At 49.0% G+C, this 11,733-nt stretch overlaps 2 protein-coding genes across 2 annotated transcripts; one reads left to right on the plus strand and one right to left on the minus strand.

Moving 5' to 3' along the window:
- Window positions 1–90: 90 nt before the first annotated feature.
- FVEG_09212 (pre-mRNA-splicing factor spp42) lies at window positions 91–7,643 on the plus strand. The gene has a single exon (XM_018898187.1). The coding sequence runs from the start codon at window positions 315–317 to the stop codon at window positions 7,422–7,424; it is 7,110 nt and encodes a 2,369-aa protein (XP_018756025.1). The 5' UTR covers window positions 91–314; the 3' UTR covers window positions 7,425–7,643.
- A 2,205-nt stretch (window positions 7,644–9,848) lies between these two features.
- FVEG_16539 (hypothetical protein) lies at window positions 9,849–10,142 on the minus strand (the record flags this gene model as incomplete). The annotated part of the gene is made up of 1 exon (XM_018905787.1): window positions 9,849–10,142. The coding sequence occupies one exon, from the start codon at window positions 10,140–10,142 to the stop codon at window positions 9,849–9,851; it is 294 nt and encodes a 97-aa protein (XP_018756026.1).
- Window positions 10,143–11,733: the final 1,591 nt, after the last annotated feature.

An 11,733-nucleotide genomic window follows, 5' to 3' on the forward strand; every position in this document is an offset into this window, starting at 1 on the left:
CCTCGAAGTTGCCATAGTCACGTGAGGAGACCCACATTGAAGCGCGTCTCAAGGCCATGGCCCAGAATTTATCGTGATGAAGGCAACTTTCTCAAAAGCTCCTTACCATTTACCCCTGGTCGTGCTCGCTCAAAATCTGCGCGACCAGCATCAATTTCATCACAAAGCAACCGCGACAAAGCAGCTACTACTAATATTAATACTGATAGCGCTTTGGGACCGGTAGCGTGACTCATCACGCGCAACGGCGCTCTGCCTAAATAGCGAAAGCTTCACGATCCTTGCCTTTCTTTTCTGCGCATCAACAAACAATCATGTCGCAACTTCCTCCGCCTCCTCCCCCAGGATGGGGACCTCCTCCTCCACCTCCTCCGCCTTCCTCTTCTCTGCCGCCTCCTCCTTCAACTCCAGCTCCTCCTCCTCCAGGCTTTCGTCCTCCCACCGATCCGATGATGGCCAAATTTGCCCAGAAGAAGAACGAGTGGGTGAGATCACGACGAAACCGCTTCGGAGAGAAGCGCAAGGGCGGTTTCGTTCAGACGCAGAAGGCTGACATGCCCCCCGAACATTTACGGAAGATTGTCAAGGACATAGGCGATGTGTCCCAGAAGAAATACACAAACGACAAAAGAAGCTATCTAGGGGCCCTGAAGTTCATGCCACACGCAGTTCTGAAGCTTCTCGAGAACATGCCGATGCCATGGGAATCGGCGCGAGAAGTCAAGGTGCTCTATCATGTAAACGGATGCTTGACTTTGGTCAACGAGATCCCGCGTGTTATCGAGCCTGTCTTCTTTGCGCAGTGGGCTATGATGTGGACATTTATGCGCAAAGAAAAGGCCGACAGACGACTATTCAAGCGCATGCGATTCCCGCCTTTCGACGACGAAGAGCCTCCCCTGTCGTGGGCTGAAAACTTAGAGGATGTTGAGCCACTTGAGCCGATTCAGATGGAGTTGGACGAGGAAGATGACGAGGCCGTATATGAATGGTTCTACGATCACAGACCCCTCCTGGACACACCGCACGTCAACGGCCCAAGCTACAAGGCCTGGAACCTCACACTCCCTCAGATGGCAACACTTTTCCGTCTGAGTCGACCACTTGTTTCTGATGTCGTCGACAAGAACTACTTCTATCTCTTCGACCTTAAGAGCTTATTAACAGCCAAGGCTCTCAACGTCGCTCTTCCCGGCGGTCCTCGTTTCGAACCTCTGTACAAGGATATCGACCCCAACGACGAAGACTTCGGCGAGTTTAATGCGATTGATCGTATCATTTTCCGAAATCCCATTCGAACCGAGTTCAGGGTCGCCTACCCGTACCTCTATAATTCGCTACCAAGAAGTGTTCATTTATCGTGGCACTCACACCCCCAGGTCGTATTTAATCGTGCGGATGATCCTGATCTCCCGACATTCCACTTCGATCGTCGCATCAACCCCATCTCGTCGCGAACCGTCGCACCCAAGAATGTCGAGGTTTCCCACGAGGACGAGATATTTGGCGCTGGTAACATTGAGGAGTCCGAAGACGATGCCTTTGAGCTGCCTGCTGGAGTGGAGCCGTTCCTTGCCGACGAGGATATCGAGAATGAGAACACATCATCCGCTGTCGAACTTTGGTGGGCGCCTTACCCATTTGACCGACGATCCGGACGCATGGTTCGAGCACAAGATGTGCCTCTCGTCAAGCAGTGGTACCTCGAGCATCCTCCCTCGGATCGACCTCCAGTCAAGGTCCGAGTCTCGTACCAGAAACTCCTCAAAAACTTCGTATTGAATGAATTGCACAAGAAGAAGCCCAAGGCGCAAAACAAGCAGAACTTGATGCGATCACTCAAGCAAACCAAGTTCTTCCAGCAGACAACCATCGATTGGGTCGAGGCTGGTCTGCAGGTTTGTCGCCAGGGTTTCAACATGCTCAACCTCCTTATCCACCGCAAGAACTTGACGTATCTTCACCTCGATTACAACTTTAATTTGAAGCCTGTCAAGACCTTGACCACCAAGGAGCGAAAGAAGTCACGTTTCGGAAACGCTTTCCATCTCATGCGAGAGATCTTGAGACTTACAAAGCTTATCGTTGATGCCCAGGTTCAGTACAGACTTGGAAACATTGACGCCTTCCAGCTTGCAGATGGTATCTTATACGCCTTCAACCACGTTGGTCAGCTGACGGGCATGTACCGATACAAATACAAGCTGATGCACCAGATTCGAACTTGCAAGGATCTGAAGCATCTCATTTACTACCGGTTTAATTCTGGACCTGTCGGTAAGGGTCCTGGATGTGGTTTCTGGGCTCCTGCTTGGAGGGTTTGGCTTTTCTTCATGCGAGGAATTATTCCTTTGCTCGAGAGATGGTTAGGAAATCTTTTGTCTCGTCAATTTGAGGGTCGACACAGCAAGGGTGTTGCAAAGACAGTCACCAAGCAACGTGTGGAGTCCCATTTCGATTTGGAGCTCCGCGCATCCGTTATGGCTGATCTTATGGACATGATGCCCGAGGGTATCAAGCAGAACAAGGTCAACACCGTGCTTCAGCATTTATCTGAGGCCTGGAGATGTTGGAAGAGTAACATCCCCTGGAAGGTTCCAGGCTTGCCTGCACCTATTGAGAACATCATTCTTCGATACGTCAAATCTAAGGCCGATTGGTGGATCTCAGTCGCCCACTACAACCGTGAGCGTATTCGACGAGGAGCTACCGTTGATAAGACTGTCGCCAAGAAGAACGTCGGTCGTTTGACTCGACTTTGGCTCAAGGCTGAGCAAGAACGCCAGCACAACCACATGAAGGATGGCCCTTACGTGTCCTCCGAAGAAGCCATTGCCATCTACACAACTACCGTGCATTGGCTTGAGTCTCGCAAGTTCTCGCCTATTCCCTTCCCGAGTGTTTCTTATAAGCACGACACCAAGATCCTCATTCTTGCGCTTGAGCGCCTTAGGGAGGCATATTCAGTGAAGGGCCGTCTCAACCAGAGTCAACGAGAGGAATTAGCTCTGATTGAGCAAGCATATGATAGCCCTGGAACCACACTGGAGCGAATCAAACGATTTTTGCTTACCCAGCGAGCTTTCAAGGAAGTTAACATTGACATGAACGACAACTACAGCACCATCAACCCTGTCTACGATATTGAACCTATCGAGAAGATTAGCGATGCTTACCTGGATCAATATTTGTGGTATCAAGCAGATCAGCGACATCTTTTCCCTGCCTGGATCAAGCCATCGGATTCCGAGGTCCCGCCTTTGCTTGTTTACAAGTGGGCACAAGGTATCAACAACCTCGACCGTGTGTGGCAGACTGAGAATGGCGAATGCAATGTCATGATTGAGACGGAACTATCCAAGGTTTACGAAAAGATGGAGCTCACGCTTCTGAACTCTCTTCTCAGGCTGATTATGGACCACAATTTGGCAGATTATATTACAGCCAAGAACAACGTCCAGCTCACCTACAAGGACATGAACCATGTCAACAGTTATGGCATGATCCGTGGCTTACAGTTCTCTGCATTTGTGTTCCAATTCTACGGTCTTGTGTTGGATCTTCTGCTTCTGGGCCCTCAGCGAGCCAGCGAGATTGCTGGACCACCTCAAAGCCCCAACGACTTCTTGCAATTCCGTGACCGCGAGACTGAGTCCAGTCATCCTATCCGACTGTACACTCGATACATCGACAAGGTTTGGATCTTCCTCCGATTTACTGCTGAGGAGTCTCGAGATCTCATCCAAAGATTCCTCACGGAACAACCCGACCCTAACTTTGAGAACGTTATTGGATACAAGAGCAAGAAGTGCTGGCCAAGAGATTCTCGCATGCGTCTGATGCGCCATGATGTAAACCTCGGACGAGCGGTCTTCTGGGATATGAAGAACCGTCTGCCTCGATCTGTTACAACGATTGAGTGGGATGAAAGCTTTGTCAGCGTTTACAGCCGTGATAACCCGAACTTGCTCTTCTCTATGTGTGGTTTCGAAGTCCGCATTCTCCCCAAAATTCGCAACCAGAATGAAGAATTCCCTGTCAAGGACAGTGTGTGGTCTCTCGTTGACAACACCACAAAGGAGAGGACGGCGCACGCTTTCCTACAAGTCACCGAGGAGGATATTCAGAAGTTCAACAACCGTATTCGACAGATTCTCATGTCTTCAGGTTCTACAACTTTCACCAAGATCGCCAACAAGTGGAACACAGCATTGATCGCCCTCTTCACTTATTATCGTGAGGCAGCTGTATCGACCGTCGACCTGCTTGATACAATTGTCAAGTGCGAGACCAAGATTCAGACCCGAGTCAAGATTGGTCTTAACTCCAAAATGCCTTCTCGTTTCCCTCCTGCCGTCTTCTACACCCCCAAGGAGCTTGGTGGTCTTGGTATGATTTCGGGCTCACATATCCTTATTCCTGCTAGTGATAAGCGTTGGTCAAAGCAAACCGACACTGGCGTTACTCATTACAGGGCAGGAATGACCCACGATGAGGAGACCCTCATCCCGAATATTTTCCGATACATCATTCCTTGGGAGGCCGAGTTCATCGACTCTCAACGAGTCTGGACAGAATATTCTCAGAAACGTCTTGAAGCCAATCAACAGAACCGTCGTCTTACTCTCGAGGATCTCGAGGATAGTTGGGACCGCGGTCTTCCTCGAATCAACACCCTGTTCCAAAAGGATCGAAGCACTCTGAGCTTCGATAAGGGTTTCCGAGCTCGAGCTGAGTTTAAGATCTATCAATTGATGAAGAATAATCCTTTCTGGTGGACTAGTCAACGTCATGATGGAAAATTGTGGAACCTGAACGCTTATCGTACCGATGTGATCCAGGCGTTGGGTGGTGTTGAGACCATCCTCGAACATACCCTTTTCAAGGCAACAGGTTTCCCTTCATGGGAAGGCCTCTTTTGGGAAAAGGCCTCGGGTTTTGAAGAATCTATGAAGTTCAAGAAGTTAACTAATGCTCAAAGAAGTGGTTTGAATCAAATTCCTAACCGTCGCTTCACTTTGTGGTGGTCACCCACCATCAACCGAGCCAACGTCTACGTGGGTTTCCAGGTCCAGCTTGACTTGACAGGCATTTTCTTGCACGGAAAGATTCCTACTCTGAAGATCTCGCTTATCCAGATCTTCCGAGCTCATTTGTGGCAGAAGATTCATGAGTCTGTTGTTATGGATCTTTGTCAGGTATTTGACCAGGAACTGGAATCTCTCGGCATTGAGACCGTTCAGAAAGAGACTATCCATCCTCGAAAGTCTTACAAGATGAACAGTTCTTGTGCCGATATTCTTCTCTTCTCTAACCACAAGTGGAATGTGACCAGACCTTCACTTCTTTACGATACCAAGGACGTTATTGAGCAGACAACTACCAACAAATTCTGGATTGATGTTCAGCTCCGATATGGCGATTACGACTCACACGACATTGAACGGTACACACGTGCCAAGTATCTCGACTATACGACTGACAGTGCCAGTATCTACCCCTCAGCTACTGGTCTCATGATTGGCATTGATCTTGCCTACAACCTCTACTCTGCTTATGGCATGTATTTCCCTGGTCTCAAGGTTCTTGTGCAGCAGGCTATGGCCAAGATCATGAAGGCCAATCCCGCTCTGTACGTTTTGCGCGAGCGTATCCGAAAAGGTCTACAGCTCTACGCTTCTGAGAGTAACCAGGAGTTCTTGAACTCCCAGAACTACTCGGAATTGTTTAGCAACCAGACGCAGTTGTTTATCGATGACACCAACGTCTACCGTGTCACCATTCACAAGACCTTTGAGGGTAATTTGACAACCAAGCCTATCAACGGTGCTATCTTCATCTTCAACCCAAGAACCGGACAGCTCTTCCTCAAGATCATTCACACTAGTGTCTGGGCTGGACAGAAGCGTCTTGGTCAGCTCGCCAAGTGGAAGACGGCCGAAGAAGTCGCTGCTCTGATCCGATCATTGCCCGTGGAAGAACAACCCAAGCAGCTGATTGTGACAAGAAAGGGTCTTTTGGATCCTCTCGAAGTCCACTTGCTCGACTTCCCCAATATTTCTATTCGGGCCTCAGAGCTTCAGCTTCCCTTCCAGGCAGCGATGAAAGTGGAGAAACTTGGTGACATGATTCTTCGTGCCACTGAACCTCAGATGGTGCTTTTCAACCTGTACGATGAGTGGCTGAAGAGTATTTCATCTTACACCGCCTTCTCTCGTCTTGTTCTTATCCTACGCGCGCTCCACGTCAACCCTGATAAGACCAAGCTCATCCTCCGGCCTGACAAGACTGTCATCACACATGAGCACCATATTTGGCCATCGCTGTCAGATGAAGATTGGATCAAGGTTGAAACGCAGCTTCGAGATCTTATCCTGAACGATTACGGCAAGAAGAACAATGTCAATGTCTCCAGCTTGACGACCAGTGAAGTGCGAGACATTATCCTGGGTATGGAAATTTCGGCCCCATCAATGCAACGACAACAAGCCGCCGAGATTGAGAAGCAACAACAAGAGCAGGCACAGTTGACGGCTGTGACTACGAAGACCCAGAACGTCCATGGCGAAGAGATCATTGTTACCACAACTTCGCAGTTCGAGCAGCAAACATTTGCCTCCAAGACTGAGTGGCGAACACGAGCCATTGCTACATCCAACTTGCGCACACGAGCAAAGAACATTTACGTCTCGTCGGTTGACAATGATCTTGACGATATTACCTACGTCATGCCAAACAACATTCTGAAGCGCTTCATCACTATTGCTGACCTTAGAGTTCAAGTGGCCGGTTACCTGTATGGTTCTTCTGCCCCCGACAACGACCAGGTCAAGGAGATCAAGTGTATCGTCATGATCCCCCAGATTGGCGGCCTCCGCAATGTGCAATTGCCCCAGCAACTTCCTCAGAGCGAGTTCCTTGAAGGAATGGAGCCTCTGGGTGTGATCCACACGGTCTCTGGCAGCGAACTACCTTACATGTCTGCCATGGATGTGACAGAACACTCAAAGCTCCTCGATGCGCATAATGAGTGGGACAAGACCAACACGGTCACGGTATCGGTTGCATTCACACCTGGCAGTGTATCTCTATCGGCGTGGGGCCTTACACCAGCAGGCTACAAGTGGGGAGCTGAGAACAAGGACACACAGAGTGATCAACCTCAAGGATTTACTACAACAATGGGTGAGAAGCGAAAGCTGTTGCTGAGCCCACGGTTCAGGGGATTCTTCTTGGTACCGGATGATGGCAAGTGGAACTACAGCTTTATGGGCAACGCGTTTGCTGGAATGGAGAAGAGGCCTGTCCACGTCAAGCTGGATACGCCACTGCCGTTCTATAGCGACCAGCACAGACCAGTGCATTTCGTTAACTTTGCGGAACTGGAGGATATTTGGGTGGACCGATCGGATAACTTTGCTTAAAGTAGTGGGTAAAGGCGTTGTTTTATCAAAGAAGGGAGCATTTCATTTTGTAATCAATCAGTTGATCTGGGCAGACTGGGTGTATTCTTTATGCATGTTGTAAAATACCTATGGTAAAAATGACAAGGAGAAATTGAAGCCGAGATAACGCATCACTTGATTTGACTAGTGACGGGATGATTTCCTTGTATGGTGTTGATCACATTGGCAGAGGCTTTGGATTACACCAACCTCGTGATGAGCTAAACATACTTAGGGACTCTGACTTAGTGAAAGGTTAGGATATCTATTGTTATCATAAACCCTAAAATTATATTAAATTTAGACTATATTTATTTATTTCTTATCACAAAGTCATCTAAATTATTGTATGTAGAGTTCTCTGATAGATCTGGATCCCACACTTGCACGGGATCTAGTATAGGCAGAAATTGGTTTCCTTTCTTTTTTCCTTTCTTTTTCTCTCTAGGGTGCAAAGTCTAAAAAGAAGTCACCGACATCGACCAGCAAATATGCATGCGGATGTAAATGACGGATGACGGATGGCGACAGGGATTCGCATGGATGACCCACGTCGATAGCCGGATAATTTGACCGTGTCTTTGGGAGAGGAGATGGAATATGGAGATGTTAAACTGTAGGTGGCAGAATTGGGAATAGATTTGTGCAAGGGCTGTAGTGTACTAAAAGGCGGCTTGACCGAAGGCGTGGAAGCGCGCTGAGCTGTCAGTCAGCTGCGTGGGGGAGTAAAATTGGTCATTTATGCATTCATGCGAATATTCGAAGCGAGGTTATGAAATTCAAAAGCTTGGATAGTTTGATAGTCTGAGTGGCGGAGCAAGTTGAGTTGAGTTAGTTGATAGGAGATCTTATGGTAGTTTCGGTAAAGATTTTTCAAATACATAGATAGATCAGCAGAGATTTCCCCCCTCCTATTTAGGTTTTTCGTTTACCTATAGTCGCCTATGTTATAACGATATCTTTGGAAATTCGGTGAAGATCTTTTCTCTCTACTGTTGTGGGGCGAATGGCATTAGGACGGGCGTAGGTAGGTAGGTATCTTTGTTATTTTTGGCCGTTGGGCTTTTCAGGGGTTGAGAGCTGGAGATCTACGCGAATTTCGCTGACGTCGATTACTATTCTTGTCAGCACAGGCCCCCATGTCATCTTACCTCCTTGACAAGTGAAGTGACCCGCATGCCTACATGCCTTAGTCTAGGCATTCTGTACCTGCAGTAAGAAGCCTGTAAGGTGAGGTAAGATTTGACTAGGGATGGTTATAAGGTGGTTCGAGCCAAAGATGGCGTCAAAGACTAGGCCCTGGGCTGCCATTGCTCGGTAAGATGGACGATCCCTCCCCCTGGGTTGGGTTCACGGCAGGCAGGCAGACAGGTAGACAGACCACGGACGGCCATTCTAGTTTCCGGGCCGTTGAGCTGTGCTAGACTATCACTTGATGAGACAATGCCCCGGCCATGGCTGGCTTATTCAACATCACGTAAAGTGACATTTGTTCAATAGTCTTGTCTCATTGTTTAGGTTATCCCAGGTTTGGAATGCACTGCGTTGTGCTGGTTCAAGGTCAGCTTCCAGATCGTCTCTTCCAATCAGTTAATTGCCAACAACTGGATTTACTGAGAATTAATAGCATGAGCTAGAAGATTAGATAAGATCAACAGAACAAAAACCGTTCATGTCAGTGTTTCCAATTAATAATATTAACTCTCGGTATATGTCACTGACTTATAGACAATCCTGCCTATATCGATCTGTCAAATCACTATATCTAAGGTAGTGTGTTCAGCGTTTCAAATAGACAATGCAGAACCGCTTGAACGAGCTGCCAACCGAGAATAATACTATTCATAGACTAAAAACCCTCGATCTATCCGTTGATCCACGATCTGGCTTGTCATTTTGACACTATTTCGCTGTGATAGATTTTGTTGATAAAAGTAATATCGAGCTCGGGATATAGCTGAGATTAGGTTGCTGTCATCGTGGGGAAGCGATACTGTTGCATTCTCTACCTAGGCCAACTGCTACCTACCATCGCCCGCCGCTTGACAGCGATGACATTCGTTCTTTCCATTAGTGCCCGTGTACTACGTAAAGCCTCAAGGCATTTTCCTGGAAGGCACAGTGACACTTGCTCCTTCTTCGATTTTGATCCTCGGTCTGCCTTGGTGGTTCTTTCCAAATCTTCAAACAGGTCACATCATGCTTGGGCAACTTCCCCCTGTTCCAACTTCCCCCTCTCAGCCAAGCCTCCATTTTTGCTACTCATCATCACCCCCTTTGACAGTATCACCACCTCTTTATTCCAACTCCAAGCAAGCATCACCACTCAAAACTGAGCCCATTCATCGCCGGATGCCCCTAAGGAGTTACCGTCCGACAACTTACATCCACTATTGCCCATCTTCAATCACACTCAGAGCGGCGCGTGCTCATTCCGCTCCACCAGCAGCTAGGGTCCTCTGCGCTAGCCAAAGTCCCGACTCCCAACAAGGCCCGGTACGCGCTAGAAGGTCCTTCTAGAAGGCCATCCCCGACCTCCTGTTCCTGTTCCTGAACCGGGGCCCTGGAATCCGATCCCCCCATTGACGTCTCCTTCATGACGACAATGCCAGTGACAGAACCGTCGACTCGACTTGACTTGTCACACTCGCACATCAGGAGATGCTTGCTAATGCCTCCCTGCCGTCGGAACACCATCTTGCCGGAATCTCAGGCTGCTTTCGGCCTCAACATCATGCGTGTTTCGACTTCAAAACGCCTGTTACCCTACGCGATACACGCCTTCCAAGGGCCGCCTGATTGATTGGCATGAGGCATTGAGCAGCGCAATCTTGGCCACTCCGAACGGATTGTCAATGCCCGCTCAATAGGGCTGTTCCGGGCACGCGCACCAGCACCAGCCACTGTCGATAGAGGCTTCGATATGGGGCGTTCGTCCCTTTGACATACCGTCAGGTTTCAAGCCAAGACACATTTTCTATCTTGGTCCCGGCTCAGAACCGGGTAGGTCCAGCCTGTTGCAGTATCGCATCGCATCGAGCTCCATGCTTCTCAGACAAGCAAGCATTTGCGCATATGTCTGAGTTCCCATCATTTTCGGCGTCATGGCCTTTACCAGAAGCTCTCATTTGCACCCATTATTCTGATGTGGATGTCGCTATCCGTTACCGTTCCTCTCGGCCCTCCCCTATTGAGTGATCCAGATAATCGGTTCGCAGGGTCGATTTCCCGTTGGCTGGACTAGGCCCATGTTCACGTACCCAAGTGCGCCCTGTCCATGAGCCGCGAGGTCACTTCTGGCTCTAGGCAGTTGTTAGTTGACTGTTGCACGTAACTATCTGGTCCCTGACTTTAGTGCGGGAGCTTGTTCAATCCAGCCACCGTTAACCAGGATGTCGATCTAGCTTGTGCGGAACAACATCATGGCGTGCGCTCACATTGATCAAATCTGGACCAGCCCCGACAACCCGGCGTGCACACTCATCCATCCATGATGGGTTTCTCCCTGCTTTACCATCCAGATTTGCCAAACGGAGGTTCCCGGACAGTGGAGAATGGTTCTGCTTGCGATCTAGTCCAATTGATAGACACGATCCCGGTTGAGCCATCTACTATACCAAACCCTGGGTTTGTTATAACCCTCCGCTCCACACCGTTACTCCTGTCCTGCACCAAGCACCATAACTGTTTTCTCCCTTGTTGCCACGCCATCAGCTCGGCACCCACTTTCTGTGGCTCTTTCTTTGGAAAGGCGGCGAAAAACCTGACAATGGCCGTTTTGCTGCTGTGTTTCTACGGCTGTTCTTGGCCACCTCAGTGTGGTCTAGTCTCACGCTCTTCAAGCGAAGCGCGTTTCAAGTTGGCATTGTGCCCCAATAAGCACCTCCGCCCACCGTCCTTTCTGTGTCATCTTTTCCAGCAGAGGTACATTTTCCTAATTGTTCTATGCGCAGGGGCTTTACAATGGCAAATTGCCATCTAATCGAGAGAGCTTGCCTTCAAAGCAATGCTATTGCATTGTGCTCTTATCCTTGCTAGTCATGATGGATGCCAGGGGTGGCTCTTGTTTCTATATCAGGCACCCTGGAGACCTTGCAATGGACATAAGATCGTCAAATTGACCACCCTCCAGACCCTGGCCTTGGTTAACAGGTAGTCTCCGCAGCCCAGCACTTGTCGGACGGGGATTGTTCTCATACCGGACTGGGCAAAATCTCCAAGTGCTTTAACCTGCAGCATGAACGCAGAGAGGCCAGTGATCCACTCCCTCTGCGACCCTGCTCTAGCT

This window comes from Fusarium verticillioides, chromosome 5 (assembly GCF_000149555.1).
Source record: "Fusarium verticillioides 7600 chromosome 5, whole genome shotgun sequence".
Classification (NCBI taxonomy): Eukaryota; Fungi; Ascomycota; class Sordariomycetes; order Hypocreales; family Nectriaceae; genus Fusarium; species Fusarium verticillioides.

Bases quoted from the DNA above. Each gene is read 5' to 3' on its own strand.
- FVEG_09212 (XM_018898187.1), top strand. From the start codon at position 315: ATGTCGCAACTTCCTCCGCCTCCTCCCCCAGGATGGGGACCTCCTCCT.